This window comes from Barbus barbus (assembly GCF_936440315.1).
Source record: "Barbus barbus genome assembly, chromosome: 7".
Classification (NCBI taxonomy): Eukaryota; Metazoa; Chordata; class Actinopteri; order Cypriniformes; family Cyprinidae; genus Barbus; species Barbus barbus.
Window position 1 is genome coordinate 19,192,973 of NC_136735.1, and position 23,734 is coordinate 19,216,706.

The 23,734-nt window shown below is 37.9% G+C and overlaps 1 protein-coding gene across 2 annotated transcripts in view; it reads right to left on the reverse strand.

The window, feature by feature from the left end:
* LOC306872815 (integrin alpha-6-like) overlaps positions 1-23,734 on the reverse strand; it is a 31,531-nt gene that overhangs the window by 2,029 nt on the left and 5,768 nt on the right. For both annotated transcript variants that reach the window (XM_079421670.1, XM_079421669.1), the window contains exons 2-23: positions 14,759-14,886; positions 14,598-14,677; positions 8,660-8,921; positions 8,224-8,355; positions 7,333-7,546; positions 6,669-6,862; positions 6,394-6,482; positions 6,194-6,321; positions 5,913-6,002; positions 5,757-5,818; positions 5,450-5,613; positions 5,035-5,181; positions 3,248-3,363; positions 2,707-2,860; positions 2,506-2,589; positions 2,317-2,396; positions 2,133-2,210; positions 1,941-2,043; positions 1,585-1,758; positions 1,386-1,484; positions 985-1,095; positions 136-234 (exon numbers count right to left, since the gene is read on the reverse strand). In XM_079421670.1, the coding sequence (XP_079277796.1) occupies positions 136-234; positions 985-1,095; positions 1,386-1,484; positions 1,585-1,758; positions 1,941-2,043; positions 2,133-2,210; positions 2,317-2,396; positions 2,506-2,589; positions 2,707-2,860; positions 3,248-3,363; positions 5,035-5,181; positions 5,450-5,613; positions 5,757-5,818; positions 5,913-6,002; positions 6,194-6,321; positions 6,394-6,482; positions 6,669-6,862; positions 7,333-7,546; positions 8,224-8,355; positions 8,660-8,921; positions 14,598-14,677; positions 14,759-14,886 (2,788 nt within the window). The remainder of the gene's footprint in view (positions 1-135; positions 235-984; positions 1,096-1,385; positions 1,485-1,584; positions 1,759-1,940; positions 2,044-2,132; positions 2,211-2,316; positions 2,397-2,505; positions 2,590-2,706; positions 2,861-3,247; positions 3,364-5,034; positions 5,182-5,449; positions 5,614-5,756; positions 5,819-5,912; positions 6,003-6,193; positions 6,322-6,393; positions 6,483-6,668; positions 6,863-7,332; positions 7,547-8,223; positions 8,356-8,659; positions 8,922-14,597; positions 14,678-14,758; positions 14,887-23,734) is intronic.

Here is a 23,734-nt window from a genome sequence, read left to right on the forward strand (position 1 = left end):
TCTTTTTTTAAAATGCATTTATCACCTCAAGATGAGTTTTCAGACCTACATATAAAGTCAGTTTAACAGAAAAGACAAATTGATCAAAACATGGAATGAGAAGTATATATGGATAAAAGCTGAAAATGTCCTCACCAGTGCTGGTTCATTTTTCAGCTGTATATTTGTAGCTGAGGTCTTGAAATCAAGTGATGCCTTGACAATAATATCAATGTAGTTCAATTTTGCATAGTCCTGTAAGAAATAGTTTATTGATAGTTTAATGACATATAGTGTCGATGATAAAGAAAAATAAAAAAATATTTTAAAAGGAGTATGATCTAGTTTAAAACACCAGAAATATTTTATCTGTTGGATAAAATATTTGATGTTGGATGAAATATTTGATGTTGGTTTCTACGGAGCCCCTAAGAGCTCATGGTGGTGGAAAGATTTCGGCGTGGGTAACAAAAATTCGGGGTGGGAGGAAAAAATATTTTAATATTTAATATTCGCAAAACTTTTGCGTTCTCTCGCAAAGATGTTTGCGTTCCCTCGCAAAACTTTGCGTTCTCTCGCAAAAAATATTTTTTCCTCTCACCCCAAATTTTTTTCACCCACCCCGAAATCTTTCCACCACCATGAGCTCTTAGGGTCTCCGTAGGTTTCATATGATGATATACAAGAAAAATGTAATGCCATCATGAAATATGAAAAATAATAAGAAAAAAATCCTCTTGAATACATGAGTGAACACATCTCATATGATGATTAAAAGGTTTTTAAATATAGTTTGCAAAGTAAAAAGTATTTTTTATGGATTTCATGAATTATTAATCCTACCACATGACATTTTTACCTTGACACAACTTTTTTATATATCAATAAGCAGTGGAGCAGTTTTGTTAATAAGTAATAATAATTTATTATTAATAAAACATTTAATAGTTTATGCCATTTAAAAAACAAAAATGAGGGTCACAAAAAACGAACTGCCACACTCACCTCCAAGAAGGTAGAGTTCCAAAGATAAGCTCTCAGGCTGATGACAGCATTGCTGTCCATTCCCGTTAGAGGACATCTGAACGTTATACACTCCGCCCCATCCTCACATGACTAAAAACACAACAAGAAGACAGTGATCAGAAACAGGACGCTGACTATCAGCTCAAGGACACACATACAGGGCATTCAAAAATACTTCATTTTTGTAGCCTTAAGCTAAAATGCTTTTAATTAATGTTTTGAGGGTCTGAATACTTCTGTCACTGTGACATTTTAGTTTTTTCTTTTTCAAATATTTGCTAAGTTATAACTAATTTTTGGGGTATTTAGTGTAGAGTGATGTAAAAAAAATTGTCTATTAGTCTAAATGCATTGTATTCTTCATGTTTGGTTGACTTTACCAAAACTGTGTATTTCCTCTTGTCGGTAAAATGAGAGGCTGTTCCCTCTTTTGCAGGAGTTTCCCCAATTTCACGTTTAGTTCGTGACACCGAAGGCTCCTGGATAACCGTAAGACAGAACAAATAATCAGTTCATTTCAACATGGATGCAGTGTTTTAGTAAAAAAAAAATTGACAGTAATTAAGATTTTAGAACTACCTTCAAACTGAGTTTGTTGACCTCATCTTGATTGGAGCAGGTGAAGCTGTCTAAACCGGTTGGGGTCATCTTCATGAGGTACAGCAGCCACTTGCCCTGAGAGTTATGCTTAGGCCATTGAATAATCATAGAAGCCGTGCCGAATGATTTAAGGGGTTTGCCCAAATTTGTAACCTGTAAATCAATATATTTAAAAAAAAAAAAAAAAAAAAAACTCTAAATACTGTGACATGTAAGATGGTTTGTATGCAAATAAAGAAATATTTTCTAAACAAACTAAAGGAGGTATTGAAAATGTACAAAATGTATGCTTTATATACAAAATTAAGTTTTATGTAAGGAAATCTATTAGTCACCCTGAATTCATAGTCAATTGGACTGCCGACATCAGTTGTCAACTTCATTGCGCTCTCTCCTTTAACTTCTCCAGTAAAGTAGACCTGAGATGGCTTAGCAATGCTGGAGATGGTACATGATGACAGTACATGAAGATACAAATAAAGGACACTCATATTATCATCATCAGAAGATGAGAAATGATAACCTACCCTAAGAGGGACAACAGCAGCTGGATCTTAACAATGGCTTTGGCTTTGATTGCTTGTAACTGCTTCTGATCACTTGTCCTGCAATCAGCAAAAAGAAAAATGCAAATATGAATCTATGCTAAAAACAAAAGAAAATACTAAGTTTTGATACTGTGTCTTTGGCAAGAGTTATGTTGCTACTCACGTTTTGAGTTTAAGGTCAATTTCAATTTCAGTGGTATCCAAAGAAATTCCTCCAGTGTTCAGAATGATGTAAAAAGTCGTCTGAAAATTTTTTTTTTTTTTTTCACATGTAAGTCAAAAGCTTTTCTATTATAATAACATAAAATACAAATAAAAAAACTATTATGTCTTATATCATTTAAATATTCACCTCAGCATCTTTTTTGAATGGATTTCCGAGATCACAATCAGCTTGTGACCCATTCTGATTGGCTAGACAGTTGACTGGTTTATCCTGCAAAGATTTAGGAGCACTTCAAAACAAATTCTTAGTAAAAAATATTAATGATAATAAAAATAATGAACAATAAATAAGTTGGTCATAAGTTAGACACCTAGCAGCTGAACTTACACCAGATTTAGTGCGAACGGCAGAATAAGAGAGGGATTTGGGGAACGAGGAAGATAGCTGTGCTTCATATGCATCTTCACCCTGGTTCACCACCTTGATCTCCAAGGCAATGTCCTTCTGATCACTAAGAGACAGGATGGGAACTCCGTTTTGCCTGTAAGGAGAAACAGAGAGATTCAAATGAATCCTTCTTTGTGACACTTTACTTTGCCATTTGTTTTGAAGTTTGTTTGCTCATTCATTTGAACACAACTGATGTCATTTGATGTCATACTGTGTATATTATTATGTATACACACACATGCATGTATATAATTTGAAAATATTTACATGTATTGAAATGTACATAATTATATAATTTATATTATAAATACATATATTTAATATACAAATATAACATATTTTTCTTAAACAGTGCATTTAAATGTCACTTTAAAAAAGACATGAGGGAGCATGCTTTCCGAAATTCCAACATATTAAAAACATGATAAAATGATCTGGTAGTCATTTCATTAAAAAACATAAATAAATAAAAACCCACTCAGGTAATGGATGAAAGATTTCTCGGTTTTGTTCCCTGGTGTGGAATTTATACTGGAGTTGCAGGTCACTTTGACAGACAAGATCAGCGCCACATCCTTCCTTTATAAATTGAACCTGAAAGCCAATATAATTCAGAATAACATTTAATACTGAATGAGATCTGTAGATGTGTTTGGTACTGGTTTACTTCAGTTCTTCAAGTATAAAAAAGTCAAGTTAGTTTAAAACTAACCATTTAAAAAAGAAAAGATTTAAGAGTAACAAACAGAAAATTGAAATAAAATGTACACTATAAATATGAAAATCAACATACATATGATGATATTCAAAATGCTATGATAATATTTTGACTGATGATAATAAATCCAATTCCAATTTAAGGGATAATAATTAAATCCAATTTAAGGATTCAGAAAGGATATATTAGATTGAACAAAATATATATTAAGATCACTTTTGCTTTGTTACAAAAAAAATTGAACATTGATATTATGAAAACACAACTGTCTTCATAATAATCAGAAACATTTCTTGAGCAGCAAATCAGCGTATTAGAATGATTTCTGAAGGATCAAGTGAACCTAAAAATGCAGCTTTGCATCACAGGTATAAATTACATTTTAAAACAAATTCATATAGACAAGTTATTTAAACTGTAAAAATATTTCGCAATATTATTGTTTTTACTGTATATCTGATCAAATCATTTCAGCATTGGTGAGAATAAGAGTTTTCTTTCAAAAACATTAAAGAAAATCGTACCAACCCCAAACTTTTGAATGACGGTGTATATCGCACACTGCCGCTCAAAAGTTTGGGATCAGTAAGATTTTTAATGTTTTTTTCAAGATGTTTCTTCTGCTCATCAAGGCTGTATCTATTTGATAAAAAATACAGAAAAAAAACTGTTATTTTGTGAAATATTATTGCAATTTAAAATAACATTTTTCTATTTTAATATACTTTAATATATAATTTATTCTTGTGATCAATCTGAATTTTCAGCATCATTACTCCAGTCTTCATTGTCACATGATCCTTCAGAAATCATTCTAATATGCTGATTTATAATCAGTGTTGGAAACTGTTGTGCTGCTTCATATTTTTGGGGGGACCTGTGATATTTTTTTTAGGATTCTCTGATTAATAAAAAGTAAAAAAAACAGCATTTATTTAAAAAAAAAAAAAAAAAAAAATTGTGTTACAATATACAAAGCTATTCAAAAGTTTGGGGTCAGTACATTTTTTTATTTCTTTTTTTTTTTTTAAGAAATTAATGCTTTTATTCAGGAGGGATGTGTTAAATGAATAAAAAGTCATAGTAAAGGCTTATATTGTTAGAAAAGATTTCTATTTTGAACAAATGCTGCTCTTTGTATTCTTTGTATAACTTTGTATTCATCAAAGAATCAAAGAAAAAAGGATCACATGCTCCAAAAAATAATATGAAGCAGCACAACAGTTTCAACACTCATAATAAATCAGCATATTAGAATGATTTCTGAAGGATCATGTGACACAGAAGTCTGGAGTAATGATACTGAAAATTCAGTGTTGCGTCACAGAAATAAATGATATTTTAAAGTATATTAAAATAGGAAACCAATATTTTAAATTGCAATAAGATTTTAAAAATATTACAGTTTTTTTTCTGTATTTTTGATCGAATAAATACAGCCTTGACGAGCAGAAGAGACTCCCTTAAAAAACATAAAAAATCTTACTGATCCCAAACTTTTGAGCAGCAGTATATATTATAAATATGGTCATGGTAGATGATGATACCTTGGTAACAGTGGTGGCTTCTTGGTTAGAGTCCAAGATGGGAAGCAGGTTAGGGAGAGCGCTCTGTCTCTTCCTACGTGTGGATGGGTTCAGAATCTCCACAGAGACTTCAATCGGGATACCTCTCAGTTTGTCTCTTAGGCTTTCCTTTGTACATAATATAATTGCATTATTAAAAGACATTAACATTTGACATTGTTTGCAGCATAATGCCATTCCATAACTAAATCACCACTAGATGGCAGTACTTCCTTTTTTACTGCATCAAGGTAAAGCCATTCCTTACTATCCCTGTTGATTTATTGTCACAGTTCCCCCTGTAAGGTTATTCTGAAGTCCTCAATTTAAAGTTGTTACTTTAACATCATGTTACTCGGTAGTTGTAATTTTCCCCTCTAAATGGGAACTGCTGTACCTGCAGTTTGAGGCCTCTGGTAACGCAGCTTTCTGTGCCCTGACCCTTGAGCTCTACGACTCCTGTGCTTTCAAACTCATTGGCTGAGCGCGGGTTGAAGATGACTCTAGAAGGAAGATTAAGTTTCTTCCTTTCAGATTCAACCTTGATAGTGTATTTCACCTCTAAAAAACAAAAAAGGCAAGGTCAAACGAAGCAATAACAAAATGTTGCCATTTGTTTACAGAGATAAGATTCTGCACAACAGAGACAAACAATTACTGAGTGGTAATTTACCTGTGAAGGTAAACTAGAAACATGTACTTACTCAGAGTAGGATTGTAGGTTTTGGGTTTGACTGAAAATTTGAAACAGGCTTTCACATCAAGGCTAAAAAACACAATAAAACCTTGCTTTTAGATGGGGCTTACTGGCTATTTACTCATTTAATAAGAATTGCTTGTTTTGATTACAGTTTTCTCACCATATAGTGTCTCCACAGTTTTTCTGAGTGAGGTCTAGCTCCTTTGGAGTGGTGGTGACAGTCTTTTCAATGCTGATAACTGACCGTGCCCTATAGTGTAAGACCCATAATTAATGCATTTAATCATTCATCCATATTGCTAAATGAAGATAAATAATAAATGATAATGATAATAAAACGAGGAGATATGAAAATACATGTTAGTAAAAATTTTATGAAATGAAATTGTTTATAAAAAGACCTTAATAATCATTATAGACTGTCTATCAATATGATCGCACCTGTACACAAGCACTGAATCAGAGAGAGAGCCGATAGCCAGATCAGGGTAATTATTTCTGTCTAAATCCATGTTCCCAGCAAGAGAGTATCCAAAGAGTTTCACATTGTGATCTTGTCCTCCAAGAACCTGAAATTATTGAATTTATTATTGAAAAATCAATGAGTGAATACTGAAAGAAAAGTGAATATATGGCTATACCTGGGCTTTTTTAAGGCCTTGAGGTGAACCATGGAAGATATATACGTTTCCAGCTCCATTACTGTCATATGGGGCACCAACTGCAACATCTGAAAAACAGCAGGATTACATTAAGAAAATTAGTTACATATTTCATCCTAAGATTATTGTGGTTATCACCATTAACATAGAAATGTTTTAATGTTAATGATCATCCTTTCTTCTCTTGAATCTGTTGGTTCTGGATGTTTTGCATTAGCTGTATTCATAGAAGCGACTATATATTAAACACATACCGTGATAACCATCCAGGTTCACATCTCCCATGTTTTCCACAGCCAAACCAAACATGGAATAAGCAGCTCCCTCAATTCTCTTGGGGGTGATCTTGTCCCAAGCCCCTTCCTCGTTAAGATAAACATAGATGGCCCCTCCGATATCACCGTCCTTAATAAAGTACTGAGGTGCTCCGACTACAATGTCCTGCCACCTGTTTTAATAATCAGTACAGAATAATTATACATCTAGTGTTGCTATTGATAAATAAAAAAATATATATATATTTAAAAAAAATATATATTAATTCGAAATAAAGCTACAATAATACAATTTAAAAAATTAAATAAAATACAAAAACCATTAGATGAATCAAATAAAATAAAAATAAACCTTAGATAAAAACCTCAAAATTGTGAAATGTTACCTCTAAAATACGTTAATTTGAAGTATCAAATTACTAAAACTACAACAAAAATAAATGAAAAAGCTCATTTAAGAATAAATACTATAAAAATATATAAATACTACTAAAGTAACACTGATCTACAACAAATAAAACACACATGCAAAACATGCTTAATGAGACTATTTTAGAAATAATAAGTTTTTATAATATAATATAATATAATATAATATAATATAATATAATATAATATATAAATCTGTTGTACTGTATCTTACCCATCTCCATTAATGTCAAGCACTGCAAGATCATAACCAAAGGAAGAGGCAAGTCCGGCACCCTCCAGGATGTATTCAGCTATCAACATGGATGATTTAACTTCGTCCTTCTTTAATAGCACAACTGCCCCACTGTGATTGGCTCTTGGAGCCCCAGCAACTATAGTCAACTGACCTCTCTTGGTCAGCATTTTTCCAGAGTCCAGAGAGAAACCTGTGACAGATCCAACCAATTAAGACATTTGATAAAGATTAGTTAACCAAAAGAATACTGAAAATCTTTTAGTGATGATGGAACATGCAATGATAAACCCATGAACAACATCAACGCCAACATGCATGATTCTGACTGACTTGGACACTCATATTATGTCATAGTTTTGCTCATGCAATGTGGATGCCAACACAAAGACAGCTTCAAAACAATAATGCAGCAACAACATGTGTTCACAAAAAGGACACAATGTATAGGATGAAGGTTGAACGCAAATAATTGGTCAAGTTGGCGTCCATGAAATCCCACAAACCTAAATAGCTATTGGAGGCCACATCGTAAACGTTCTCCTTGGCCACCTGAAGGGGAGGTGACTGATACACAAACTGATCAGGATGGCTACTGGATATGCTAGTCATGAACAGCACACCTACATTTACACAAACAAGATGTGCACCAAATAATGCACAAACAACCAACCAGACCTAAAATGGATTAAAACCAAACAAAAGATAGGAAAAGCAATCTATTTCTATGCATTGCATCCTAACTGTGCTGGAAACGTTTATACATCCTCCTAAACACACCAGAATTCTTTAGCGAGACTGAGTCACATAATGGAGCAAGGATCGAGTGATATGGATGATGAATGGAATGTCATGTGATGATGGACTCACCTAAATAACTGTTAGCAGGGACAGGCACCAGGTCTGGATCAAGTCGGCCCTCGTCTCCAACTTCATATGGGCCGTCATCAAAGATATCCTTTTCCCACAGAGAGCTGTTCTTCTGCTCCATCCGCACCACTCCTGACATCCACCCAGCGGAGGAGTGAGTGAAAAGGAAAGGAAAAGGGTGAAGGGTTGAGGATGGAGAACGTGAATGAGTGAAGAGATAAAGCAAAGATGTCAGAAAGAAGTTTCAAAAGGGGGGATAAAATACAATATGTCAGATGCAATGAACTGATAAATAAAATTAACATGTTGTGAAGGTGCAAAAATGCGCGATGTGGGGAATTATTCAACTTATTTGACAGTGGACATTGCTTAGGTTTACCTGTACTTCAACACAAACATACATACAAGCACTCTAATTCAACTTGTCCTCCAATACCTTTCCAGTTGTAAGCACCCGGTGCTCCAAACACCAGGTAGTGATAATCCTTTGTGAATGTGGCAGAGAGACCTTGCTGGCATGATCCAAAGCGCTCGTGTCCTCTGTTTCTCCCATTACAGAACATCCAGTCCCCTCCATCTTCATCAGCGCCATCATTAATTGTTAGGTCCCCACTTAGTACATAGCAACGCCCCGTCACGTCACGAAGCTCCTGAGGTGTGTCCACAAATAAGCGTCGCTGGTAGCGATGCGCACAGACCTGTTGAGAGACAGCAGGAGTTTGATGTAAATCAGTGAAATAAATAGCATAAAACTGTAATAAATAAATAAACAACTAAAGCAATAATCACGATAAATAATAAAAAATACTAATAAATAAAACTTTTTTGCACTGTTACAAAAAGGATATTTCAGCTACAGTGGTGTGAAAAAGTGTTGGCCCCCTTCCTGATTTTTTATTTTTTTGCATGTTTGTCACACTTTAATGTTTCAGATCATCAAACAAATTTAAATATTAATCAAAGATAACACAAGTAAACACAACATGCAGTTTTTAAATGAAGGGTTTTTTTATGAAGGGAAAACTAAATCCACCCCCGTTACAACATAACTGTGGTTTATCACACCTGAGTTCAGTTTCTCTAGCCACACCCAGGCCTGATTACTGCCACACCTGTTCGCAATCAAGAAATCACTTATATAGGACCTGCCTGACAAAGTGAAGTAGACAAAAAGATCCTCAAAAGCTACACATCATGTTGAGATCTAAAGAAATTCAGGAACAAATGAGAAAGAAAGTAATTGAGATCTATCAGTCTGGAAAAGGTTATAAAGCCATTTCTAAAGCTTTGGGACTCCAGCGAACCACAGTGAGAGCCATTATCCACAAATGGTGAAAACATGGAACAGTGGTGAACCTTCCCAGGAGTGGCCGGCCGACTAAAATTACCCCAAGAGCACAGCGACGACTCAACCAAGAGGTCACAAAACATCCCACAACAACATCTAAAGAACTGCAGGCCTCACTTGTCTCAGTTAAGGTCAGTGTTCATGACTCCACCATAAGAAAGAGACTGGGCATAAATGGCCTGCATGGCAGAGTTCCAAGACGAAAACCGCTGCTGAGCAAAAAGAACAAAGGCTCGTCTCAGTTTTGCCAGAAAACATCTTGATGATCCCCAAGACTTTTGGGAAAATACTCTGTGGACTGACGAGACAAAAGTTTAACTTTTTGGAAGGTGTGTGTCCTGTAACAACTGGCGTAAAAGTAACATCATACCAACAGTAAAATATGGTGATGGTAGTGTAATGGTCTGGGGCTGTTTTGCTGCTTCAGGACCTGGAAGACTTGCTGTGATAAATGGAACCATGAATTCAGCTGTCTACCAAAAAATCCTGAAGGACAATGTCCGGCCATCTGTTCGTGACCTCAAGCTGAAGCGAACTTGGGTTCTGCAGCAGGACAATTATCCAAAACACACCAGCAAATCCACCTCTGAATGGCTGAAGAAAAACAAAATGAAGACTTTGGAGTGGCCTAGTCAAAGTCCTGACCTGAATCCTATTGAGATTCAATAGGATTAAAAAGGAGATTCAATAGGATTTAAAAAGGAGGTTCATGCTCAAACCCTCCAATGTCGCTGAATTACAACAATTCTGCCAAGATGAGTGGGCCAAAATTCCTCCACAGCGCTGTAACAGACTCATTGCAAGTTATCACAAACGCTTGCTTGCAGTTGTTGCTGCTAAGGGTGGCCCAACCAGTTATTAGGTTTTGGGGGCAAGCACTTTTTCACACAGGGCCATGTGGGTTTGGATTTTGTTTTCCCTTCATAATAAAAAACCTTCATTAAACTGCATGTTGTGTTATCTTTGATTAATATTTAAATTTGTTTGATGATCTGAAATATTAAAGTGTGACAAACATGCAAAAAAATCAGGAAGGGAAACACTTTTTCACACCACTGTATATACTACTAAAATGTTTGGGGTTGGTAAGATTTCTTTATGGGGTTTTTTTTGTAACTCTCTTTTCTTTACCAAGGTCGCATATTTGATCAAAAATAGAGTAAAATATTGCAAAACATTATTCCAATCTAAAATAACATTATTCTATTGTAATATATTTTCAAATGTATCTAAGTTTACTAAATATCAAAAGAACAGCATTTATTTGAAATAAAAAAGCTTCTGTAACTTTTGATCAATTTAATTTGTCCTTGCTGAATAAAACATTTTTAATACTGACCTTAAAACATTTTCCCCCTTATTTTTACATTTAGATTATGTTGGCTGTCATCTTTAGCAAATCTCAAAATGAATATCTATTTTTATACTGTACATTGTAATTCCTAAATTCACTTGTAACGTTTAACATGAATGATTTCAGTTGTTATTTTTTTCATTTTAATTAACCGCGATTAATCATATATCCAAATATATGTGTCTGTACTGTATTTATATGAATTTATTAATATACACACATAACTGAATATACTTAAGAAGTGTATGTAATATTTACATTTATAATATAAATCATATACAGGTCCTTTTCAAAAAATTAGCATATTGTGATAAAGTTCATTATTTTCTGTAATGTACTGATGAACATTAGACTTTCATATATTTTAGATTCATTACAACACAACTGAAGTAGTTCAAGCCTTTTATTGTTTTAATATTGATGATTTTGGCATACAGCTCATGAAAACCCAAAATTGCTATCTCAAAAAATTAGCATATTTCATCCGACCAATAAAAGAAAAGTGTTTTTAATACAAAAAAAAAAAGTCAACCTTCAAATAATTATGTATAATATTGAGTGTAATTATGCACTCAATACTTGGTCGGGAATCCTTTTGCAGAAATGACTGCTTTAATGCGGCGTAGCATGGAGGCAATCAGCCTGTGGCACTGCTGAGGTGTTATGGAGGCCCAGGATGCTTCGATAGCGGCCTTAAGCTCATCCAGAGTGTTGGGTCTTGCGTCTCTCAACTTTCTCTTCACAATATCCCACAGATTCTCTATGGGGTTCAGGTCAGGAGAGTTGGCAGGCCAATTGAGCACAGTAATACCATGGTCAGTAAACCATTTACCAGTGGTTTTGGCACTGTGAGCAGGTGCCAGGTCGTGCTGAAAAATGAAATCATCTCCATAAAGCTTTTCAGCAGATGGAAGCATGAAGTGCTCCAAAATCTCCTGATAGCTAGCTGCATTGACCCTGCCCTTGATAAAACACAGTGGACCAACACCAGCATCACTGACTGTGGGTACTTGACACTGGACTTCAGGCATTTTGGCATTTCCCTCTCCCCAGTCTTCCTCCAGACTCTGGCACCTTGATTTCCGAATGACATGCAAAATTTGCTTTCATCCGAAAAAAGTACTTTGGACCACTGAGCAACAGTCCAGTGCTGCTTCTCTGTAGCCCAGGTCAGGCGCTTCTGCCGCTGTTTCTGGTTCAAAAGTGGCTTGACCTGGGGAATGCGGCACCTGTAGCCCATTTCCTGCACACGCCTGTACACGGTGGCTCTGGATGTTTCTACTCCAGACTCAGTCCACTGCTTCCGCAGGTCCCCCAAGGTCTGGAATCGGTCCTTCTCCACAATCTTCCTCAGGGTCCGGTCACCTCTTCTCGTTGTGCTGCGTTTTCTGCCACACTTTTTCCTTCCCACAGACTTCCCACTGAGGTGCCTTGATACAGCACTCTGGAAACAGCCTATTCGTTCAGAAATTTCTTTCTGTGTCTTACCCTCTTGCTTGAGGGTGTCAATGATGGCCTTCTGGACAGCAGTCAGGTCGGCAGTCTTACCCATGATTGCGGTTTTGAGTAATGAACCAGGCTGGGAGTTTTTAAAAGCCTCAGGAATCTTTTGCAGGTGTTTAGAGTTAATTAGTTGATTCAGATGATTAGGTTAATAGCTCGTTTAGAGAACCTTTTCATGATATGCTAATTTTTTGAGATAGCAATTTTGGGTTTTCATGAGCTGTATGCCAAAATCATCAATATTAAAACAATAAAAGGCTTGAAATACTTCAGTTGTGTTGTAATGAATCTAAAATATATGAAAGTCTAATGTTTATCAGTACATTACAGAAAATAATGAACTTTATCACAATATGCTAATTTTTTGAAAAGGACCTGTGTATATATATATATATATATACAGTGCCCTCCAAAATTATTGGAACAGTAAAGACAAAATTGCTCTGTTGGCTGTGGAGTCAAGACATTTACAAATATGATTAAAAGATGAATATGAGACAAGACTACAGAATGTCACATTTTATTATTGGGTGATTCAACACACAGATGTTTTACCAAATAAAAAGAACAGCCCTTTTAGAGTTTCATCCCTCTATCTGATGTGAGCATAAGTATTGGAACAGTTGCCTCACAGGTCTTTCTAAGTGATCAGCTGTGTCCTGTTGCATTAATTCTTCAGATATTAAAAGCAGGGAATGTGTCGTATTAGTTATATCCATTACGTCTGTATTCTGAATCTTGCATTCGATGATGACACACACAAACCAGGATGAAGATGAGGGAGCTGACTTTGAGAGAAAAGCAAGCAATTTGGATGCTAAAAGAAAGGAGGAAGTCAATCAGAGCTATAGCAAAAATAAAGGGCATGAAGAAATCAAGAGTATGATAATACTCTTGATTTCTATAGTAATGTATGATAACAGTAGCAGAATGAATTTGGAAGGGTACAAAACCATCTTGCCTACCCATATTCAAGAAAATGCCACCAGATTCATTGGGAAGTGCTTCATATTGCATCAGGACAATGACCCAAAACACACTGCCAGTTCAGTCAAGGAATTTACAAGGGCAAAGAAATGGAAAGTCTTACATTGCCCAAGTCAATCTCCAGATTTAAATCCGATTGAACATGAATTTCACCAGCTGAAGAGGAGAGTAAAGGTAGAAACTCCCCAAAACAGGCAACAATTGGAATTGGCTGCATTAAAGGCTGGGAAAAGCCCAAAGGATGAGACCAAGAGTCTGGTGATGTCTATGGGTCACAGACTCACTGCTGTGATTGTGCGCAAGGGATCTGCAACTAAATAATAGCTTTTAATCTTTTATATCTGCCTTATGTTCAATTGTCCCAATACTTATGCTCACATCAATGAGTGGGATTTTTTTTTTTGGTAAAACATGTATGTGTTGAAACGGCTAATAATAAAATGTGACATTCTGTAGTTTTGTTTCATATTCATCTTTTAATCATATTTGTAAATGTCTTGACTCCACAGCCAACAGAGCAATTTTGCCTTTACTGTTCCAATACTTTTGGAGGGCACTGTATATATATATATATACCTATAATATTTCTGAAGTATATACATGTAGCCTATGTGTGTGTATTTATATATACATATAAATATATACAGTACACGCACATATATTATGTAAACACAGACTTTTATTTTGCATGCGATTAATCACGATGAATCAATTTGACAACACTATTTTAATTTTACTCATTTAAATTAATAGTGTATCATTTTAACGTTCTGCACCATTTACCGATTAGTGCTGGCAATAATTTTAATAACGGTGCATCCATAATTTAAGCATGCACGCATGCACACACTCACACAGATACAGACACACACACACGTTTGTTTTTGTGAAAAGTGGGGACATCCCATAGGCGTAATGGTTTTTATACTGTAAAAACTGTATGTGCTATTGCCCTACACCTAAATTTAGCCCTCATAGCCCTCATTTCCACTTTCCCAAAAAAAACTCACTCTGTATGATTTATAAGCGTTTTGAAAAGTGGGGACATGGGGCAATGTCCTGAAAAGTCACCTTCACCTTGTAATACCTGTGTCATACCTGTGTCATTTATGTCCTCATTTGTCACAAAAACGCACGCACACACACACACACACACACACAAACACACGCTGTCTCTCTTACCAATATCTTTCCTCCAGGTCCCTGGCTCTGTACAGTAACTCCCATCCACTGGTTTTGCTTATTTTCAGCTAGCGGGTTTTCTACATGCACAATAAACATGCTCACTTAACACATGCAGTAACTCATTATAATGTGTCTTACTTTCATGTGTTTGAGTTTACCTTCATTGTCAAACATCACTCGTTGGCATGACGGACTGAGAGAATTTATGTCACAGCTATACATGCCTCCCGTAATTGTTGACTTCTGCCCGGGCAATGATCTAGCTTTTGGGGCACCAACAAGCAACCTGTAAACCAACAGAAATTTATTCATGGATTTGCAATATACTGAATTTCACATTACAAATCTGCAATGTGCGTTAATTGATTCCCCCTCTTATGCAATCTTGCCGATTGCTTTAGTCTGTCCCTGTCTGTTGTGCTGCTGAGAGGTTTGCGTTTGTAGCTCCGCTGTTTTATTGAATCTTTACCTTACGTTCACTCTCTGTTGTTTAAAGTGATAATATATAACTTAATTCCCACCATATTTCTGGTATTATCTATCAAACTAATCTAACTAATTTGCTTTTTAAAACCGCGAGTGCAGCGCATCAGCTGGTTAGCTTGTTATTCTCGTTTCTATTCGTGCCTATTATTGTTTTCTTTTTTCTCGCTCCGTTTTTCACGAGTTCATCAAACAACAGTGGTAAGTGGTAAGTTAAGTTGGTATCATTCATCAGTCACGGTGAGTAATGGCTTCTTCCGTGCAGCAGGGCAGCTGGGTGTAGAAACCTTGGTTGGCATTTGTGGAAGTGCATTAGCATGGTTCAAATTGTACTTATCTGACCGCCATCAGTACGTAGCAGTGAATGAAGAGGTATCATATCGATCACAAGTGCAGTATGGAGTACATCAAGGCTCAGTACTAGGGTAGTTACTTTTCCCGCTTTACATGTTACCCTTGGGAGATATTATCAGGAGACATGGTGTTAGCTTTCACGGTTATGCTGATGATACTCAGCTCTATATTTCTTCGCGGCCCAGTGAAACACACCAAACTGATAAACTAACGGCTATGTTTAGTAGCATTGTTACTGCTGTGTACATAGTCGGTTATATCGACTATGATAACATAGTTAATATAAAAAACTGGATGACGAGTAACTTCTTACTGCTAAATTCTGAAAAAACAGAGGTGTTAATTATCAGACCTAAAAACCCCCACATGTAATATCCTAGAACACTATCTAACACTTGACGGCTGCTCTGCCAATTCTTCTTCATCAGTTAGGAACCTAGGTGCGTTTTTCCAACTCAAAAACATATCTAAATTGTGACCTATGCTCTCAACGTCAAATGCAGAAATACTAATTCATGCGTTTATGACCTCAAGGTTAGACTATTGTAATGCTTTATTGGGTAGTTGTTTCCGCACGCTTGATCAACAAACTACAGCTGGTCCAAAATGCAGCAGCTAGAGTCCTTACTAGAAGCAGGAAGTAAGACCATATTAGCCTGGTTCTGTCAATACTGCATTGGCTCCCCATCAAACATCGTATAGATTTTAAAATCTTGTTAATTACTTATAAAGTCCTGAATGGCTTAGCTCCTCAGTACTTGAGCGAGCTCTTATCACATTATAGTCCTCCACGTCTGCTACGTTCTCAAAACTCTGGCTATTTGATAATACCTAGATTATCAAAATCGACTGCGGGCGGCAGATCCTTTTCCTATTTAGCACCCAAACTCTGGAACAATCTACCTAACACTGTTCGGGAGGCAGACACACTCTGTCAGTTTAAATCCACCAAGAGAATTAAGACCACTGGAACCAGTTGAGCCCTTACAATCTGACTTTGCTGCAGTTGGAATTGAACTGCTGGTTCGTTTGGCCAGAGGAGAACTGGCCCCCCGACTGAGCCAGGTTTCTCCCAAGGTTTTTTTCTCCATTCTGTCACCGATGGAGTTTTGGTTCCTTGCCTGTTATCCAAGGTGGTGCCGCTTTGTTCGGATGCCGTCCAGGTCGCTACGCTAAGATTGTGTTTTTATGTACTTTTTTACTTAGCCTTACTTTCTCTTTTTACACATCTCACGTCGGCACTGATCACCTATAACAAAGAAACACTTTTGGACATTGGAAACCGCTACACCAACCTGTTTCAGGACACTTTATCCAGGAATCCAGCATGGCCTCTGGAGATTCTTCGGAACGCAGAGATGAACAATAACCCCCCGAGGCGAAGGATCAAGAAACACCGCAGGAAACGCACTGGGATTCGAGATAGACTCAGGAAAAGGGCTCACAGCCCTCCCCTTCCGAGCAATCTGCTCGCAAATGTCCATTCCTTGGAGAATAAGATGGACGATCTTAGAGCCAGGATTAGTTTGCAACGGGACATAAGGGACTGTAACATCCTTTGTTTGTCAGAAACGTGGCTTTCGTCCATGGTCCCGGACACTGCTGTAATGCCAAATGATAACTTCTCTGTTTTTCGGACGGACAGAAGAGCAGAGGCCGGTAAATCCAGGGGTGGAGGAGTGTGTTTCATGATTAACAAGAAATGGTGTGATCCTAGGAATATCTCCATTCTGTCGCGTTCCTGCTCGCCTCATCTGGAACATCTTTCCATTATTTGCTGCCCATTTTATCTGCCCCGGGAGTTTTCATCGATCATTGTTACTGCTGTGTACATTCCACCACAGGCGGACACCGGCTTGGCTTTGTCTAAACTTCACGATGTGCTCAGCGGCTACATTAACAAACATCCTGACACTGCCTTTATTATCGCGGGGGACTTTAACAAAGCTAACCTCAGACGCGTCATGCCGAACTTTCAGCAACATGTATCCTGTCCAACTAGAGGACCAAACACACTGGATCATTGCTACACTCAGTTCAAGAATGCCTACAAAGCCCGCTCACTTCCGGCTTTTGGCAAATCGGACCATGCCGCCATTTTTCTCACACCGGAATACAAACAAAGGCTTGTTCAGGATCCTCCGGTGCAGAGAGTAGTGACGCGCTGGTCCTCCCACTCAGAGGCTTTGCTGCAGGCGGCTCTTGATTACGTCGACTGGGACATGTTCCGGGCGAGTTCTTCTGACATCAGCGAGTTCATGGATGTAGCATTAAACTTTGTAAACACGCTAACCGAGCAAGCTACAGAAATAATAACGATAAGGACATTCTCCAACCAGAAACCGTGGGTGGACAGTACAATCCGTGCTGCGGTTAACACACGCACTGCCGCTTACAATGAGGCTCTTCTGACCGGGAATATGAGCGAGTACAAAGCATCGTGCTATGCTCTCCAAGAGTAAGAGCCGCTAAACACAGATACAGAGAGAGAATTGAGTCTCATTTCCAGCTCAATGACTCTCGACAGATGTGGCAGGGACTGTCCATCTGTGCCTTCGGAAACGAATCCTCCGCGGAGGTGAGAGCAGATCCGTTGCTGGCCAACGAGTTAAACACCTTCTTCGGCCGCTTCGATTGCAACGGCGGCAGCGCGTCTCTGCCGTCCAGCGCGTCAGGAAGCAGCAGGCAGAGCAGCAATGATCCTGTAATCACCGTGTCAGAGGATGAGGTTCGGAGGGCGCTAAAGAAAGTGAACGTCAGGAAAGCAGCCGGACCTGTTCACGTCTATCTTTAATGAGTCCCTTGCTACCTCTGTGGTTCCCACCTCATTTAAAAAATCCGTAATAATCCCTGTGCCTAAGAACAATAAACCCTCTTACCTGAATGACTATCGCCCAGTTGCCCTAGTCATGAAGGTTTTTGAGAGACTTGTAAAGAGCCACATCTGCTCCTCCATCCCTGATACTTTGGACCCTCTTCAGTTTGCCTATCGCCCAAACAGATCTACGGACGATGCCATCTCTCACGTCCTCCACTCTTCCCTCACACACTTGGACAGCAACAATGGGAATTGTGTAAGGTTGCTATTCATTGACTATAGCTCAGCTTTCAACACTATAGTCCCCATCAAGCTGGCATCTAAACTCACAGACCTCGGCCTAAACTCCTCACTCTGTGACTGGATTCAAGACTTCCTCACCGGCAGACCTCAAGTGGTGAAAGTTGGCCAGTTCACCTCAAACTCCATCACCCTGAACGTAGGAGCCCCACAGGGCTGTGTCCTGAGTCCCCTGCTCTACTCTCTCTACACACATGACTGCTTGTCCTCTCACAGCTCCACATCTATTATCAAATTCGTTGATGATACTGTGGTTCTGGGCCTCATCTCCAACAACGATGAGACCGCATACTTGGATGAGGTAGAGAGACTCACATCATGGTGCCAGGACAACTGTATCTCTCTGAATGTGAGCAAAACTAAAGAGCTGATCATGGACTTTAGGAAGAAACAGCAGCAGCCCTACACTCCTCTTATGATCAGTAGGACCCCTGTGGAGAGGGTGAGTAGCTTCAAGTACCTCGGTGTAAACATCTCTGAGAACCTGACTTGGGGCCTGTTCCATAAAACAAGTTTACCAAATATGCCAGGCTTATTTCAGTAATTCTGACTTATTTTCACTTGATTTGGTTTCTGAAAGCAAAATTACCATAGCTCAAGCTCAGTCACTGTGGCAACTTATGCTGGCAAACTAACCTGGACCGGAGCAGGCTAACTGTCAGGCTAAGCTGAGCTCCTCTAACACTGACCAATAGGAACGCATCGATATTACCACTGACTCTCTCACATACAATCAGTTGAATTTATTATCGGTCCAAAAATAAAAGTATACAGAAAATACACCTTGAATAATGAAATAAATAAAAAATAGGCTACAACCAACTGTATTTAATGTATTGTGCCCAAAATGTAGGCGAATGACATTTTAACATATTTGCTACTTGTGCATTCAGTTGATCAGAAGTTTCTAGCCATGCAGCCTTTCTCTCTGATTTTATGACAGCTGTACCTTTTATGGTTATTAGAACATTAAAACATTACAATCTAAAATGGCTCTTTAAAGCATTAAAGCATAAAAACACAATCAAAAGTTAAAAATCACTGAATTAAAAATGTAAATTTATAATAGAAATCAGAGTACATTTTAACTGATAAGAGGAACACACATTTAACTCATTTGAGCTAGTGATTAACAGTTGCTGCTATCATAAAAATACACTTATATGTAGGAAATTAAAATTCTATGTGTCACATTTAATGTCCAACAACAAATATTTTAGCATAATGTATTTTTTTATTCAGAATTCTTGCGCTAGTATTCTATTCTGCTCTGTCTGTGTAGCGCGCATGCGCGCCGCAGCGCTCGTTCTCTCGCATAAGCCTTGCCCACTCCTGACAGCTAAATGGATATATTTGCATGGCTTTCTGACATTTACAGATGTAAAAAATATACCTGTGACGTATCAGTTATGCACTGAGGAAAACACAATGTTTCAAATGCGTTAAACAGCACAAATATTCGCTGTTTGCTATGGTGGCTCGATTGATCCATGATCGACATTAAGGGCTGCTTCAGAATAAGCGTGTACGTCACATTATCCTGACTCACTGAACCTGGATAGCATTAGTCAGATTGCGTGAACTTGAATTGTCGTTTATGGAACCGCTTTAGTCCCGATTGATTTGTTAGGTTATTTCAAGTCAGGTTTTGGACTTTAATCCCCGCTTTTCTTTATGGAACAGCCCCCTGGACTACACACATCCAAACACAGGTTAAGAAAGCCAGGCAAAGACTGTACCATCTGCGACAGCTGAGGAAATTCAGGGTCTCACCAGCAATCCTGAAAACTTTCTATTCAGGGACCATAGAAAGTATATTGACTATGTATATTGATTGCATCTCAGTGTGGTATGGAAACAGCTCCAATCAGGGCTGCAAAGCACTACAGAGAGTTGTGCGCTTAGCTGAGCGCATCTCAGGGTCTGCTCTCCCCTCTCTGCAGGACATCTACCTCAAACGCTGCAAAAGTAGAGCTGTCAAAATTATCAAGGACTCAAATCACCCTGGTAACCGACTATTCACTTTGCTTCCATCTGGTAAGCGCTTCCGTAGCCTGATGGCAAACACTGAGAGACTTAGGAGGAGCTTCTTCCCCCAGGCCATCAGGCTCCTAAACTCTAACTCTGTGTCATAACATCACTTGACTCCATGTTAACATCACTATATCAATAAGCTATTCATAATTTTTTCTACCTCATATGCTATTTAAATACCCTGTACAACATTTTTGCATATTCTTTTGCACATTCCTGTTATATTAGTATTTATGTCAACAACATACTGTCCTGCACATTTATATTTATATTTTTTTATCTTTTATTTTATTTTTATTTATTTTTTTTCTACTTTTCTTTTTCTTAATATTTGTCTATACAATTGCACTGTCCTTGGAGCGGACCTGACTTACATTTCACTGCTGGTTATACTCTGTATAATTGTGTATGTGACGAATAAAAATCTTGAATCTTGAATCTTGCCGCTGTCGCCTCTGGCTTGCTTAGTTGGGGACACTACATTTCCAGCGATATCGTCGACCTGATTGCAAAGACACTATTTAAACTAAACTGAGCTGGATGATGACATCAATGAATTCAATCATGAAATTCCTTTAACTGAAAATCTTTTTTTTAATCTTTAAATTTTACATTATTGACACACTATTTTCCTTTTTTGATATTGTGCAGTTGCTTTGACACAATTTACATTGTTAAAAGCGCTATATAAATAAAGGTGACTTGACTTGACAATGCAGCTCCAAATAACAAAATAGCATCATGTGTAATCAGTATTTTAATGTTTTCCAGTGAGTAAATTGCATTTTTGAGAAACATGGTCAACAGTGTGGTCAGATTGGTGGTCATAATAGGCCTAATAAATTGCAAATCTGTTTACGCTGATTCAATCATCAGTTGCACACACAACAATCCACTTATGAAAGTTCAGAGCAATATTTCAAACTCTATAAATGGATATTTGTTAATTACATATGGACATGTTATGAAGTAAATGGCTCAAGCATCTCTAGCATTTCATTGTTATCTTCTATTTCTCCCCACATGGGTCTTCAGTAGGATCTTCAGTGGAAACAATGCAGATTCAACAGCCCACATAGAAAATGAGCCATTGTATGCACACACTATATTTGTGCACTGTGTATTAGACAGTGGGGCAAAGTCTTCTGTACACTCTTTCTATTCTTTCAACTGAAAAACTCTTCTGAATAAAATAAATTTAGTCCACAGAAAACCTAGGACATTCACCACCAAAGGCTGTATCTCTGGTTTCACTTCATTTATGCGAGTGAAAGCCTCTTTTCACTTCTTTGGATTGACTGGTTCAGCGATAACATTCATCCCAACACTTCACAGATTTTAGCTACACAAGCTCTCTTTGTGGGCATAGACAAAAAGGGTCTGACTGAAGAAAAGCCTACATTTCCCACAATACCCTCACCAAAAAGTTGAAGGAAGAGTAAAAGCACTTATATATATATAATATAAATCATATATATATGGGTAGTTGACGTATCAATGCGTCCTATGGTGTGACAGAAAAATGTAAAAAAAAAAAAGTCCCACAGCAGCTTGACGTGGGACTTTATACTGTACTTTTTACTTTATCTACTCCTTAAAAGGTGCATATTAGTACGTTAGAGTAGTTAAATGTATCCTCAAGACACAACAATGAACCTTTCAGGGGTAAATAAGGTACAGTGATGTCCCTTAAAGGTATAATTTTCTTCTAAGAGAGTACAGGCCTCTTACTTTTGTTTAGCGTGTTAATACTGAAAGACCTGGAACATATGAGATCGCACATTGGAGACAATGACAAAAACTGGGTTTCCAATTTCAATGTAATTTGGGAAATGCAGTTCAAGTGCGGTCCATTTCAAAAGTGTGAAACAATTCAGTCATTATTACCTTTATTACTTTAGCATTCAGGTGAACAAATGTTTGTTATTTCTGGATAACTCAATAAAAACAGAGAGGACAAGTACTCTATTTACTAAGAGGTTTTTCAGAGAGCGTCCTGAGGCCAGAGTCTGACACTGGCATTCAGTTATGCACAGAGTGATGCAGACACAGAGAAATATGTTTCATCTGTTAAAAATGTCAGGATCTCAACATACTCAGATACCCCTTTTCCACCAAAGCAGTTCCAGGTGCTAGTTCAGAGCCAGTGCTATTGCCGGTTCTTAGTTGGTTCGACTGGCGAGCCTTTTAAGAACCGGTTGCTTTTCCACAGGTTAGAGAGCCAATACAGAGCCAGGTCTTACGTCACTGAATACGTTTCATGTTTCGGATCACTAGCGCGGCACAACAGGCATCTGTACAAAGCATCAGCGCCACGCAGATCGATTGATCGGCACACAACACACTAAAGCACCGCGAGAGCAATCCAAAAGCATAAAGAGCCGTCTGCTTTCCAGTCGCTCCCGCAGCACCCCGATATGCCTGCACCGACCGGTCCGCACAGCGCCGATCCATCCCGAACAAGCCTAAACAAACTATCAGCAATGGCGGACGTTGCGTTGCTATTGATGTTCATGGCTTTGCGAACCTACATCGGCATCCAAACACGGCGAATCAAACGTGTTAGCGTTTAGCTGCTATTTCAAATATGGCGGTCCAAGTTTCTGTTCGTCTTGTTGGTCACGGTAACCCCGCCCCCAGCTCCTGACGCAAGCGGTTCTTTCTTCTAGCCCAGCAATGTTTTGGTGCTACTTACGAACCACTTTTCCTGGTTCGGAGCTGGTGCTTTGGATGTCGAAAAACAAAGAACCGGTTTGAAACTAGGCTCTGGCTCCGAACCAGCACTGGGACCTTGGTGGAAAAGGGGTAAGAAAGAAGCAATTAAGCAATTACTCATTCTAGAGAGTGAATGGTCTTCTAAAGCAATTCATATAATAGGAACGCAGAAACTGCAGGCCTGGTAAAACGTTATTCTGATCTAGTAAAGTATTCGCAAGATGTTTTACTCTTGCAGCACTAGCCACTCATGTGTTGAGATGTTTGACCAAATTGATTATTTCAAACTTGTGATTTTAATTCACCTTTTCATTAAACAGCAACAAAGTAAAATACCCCATTAAATTTTAATGCAAAAGTTAAAGGCAGGTGTATCTGCTTTACAGTCAGATAACAATGCACAATAACAACACAAGAAGTCTCTTTCTAT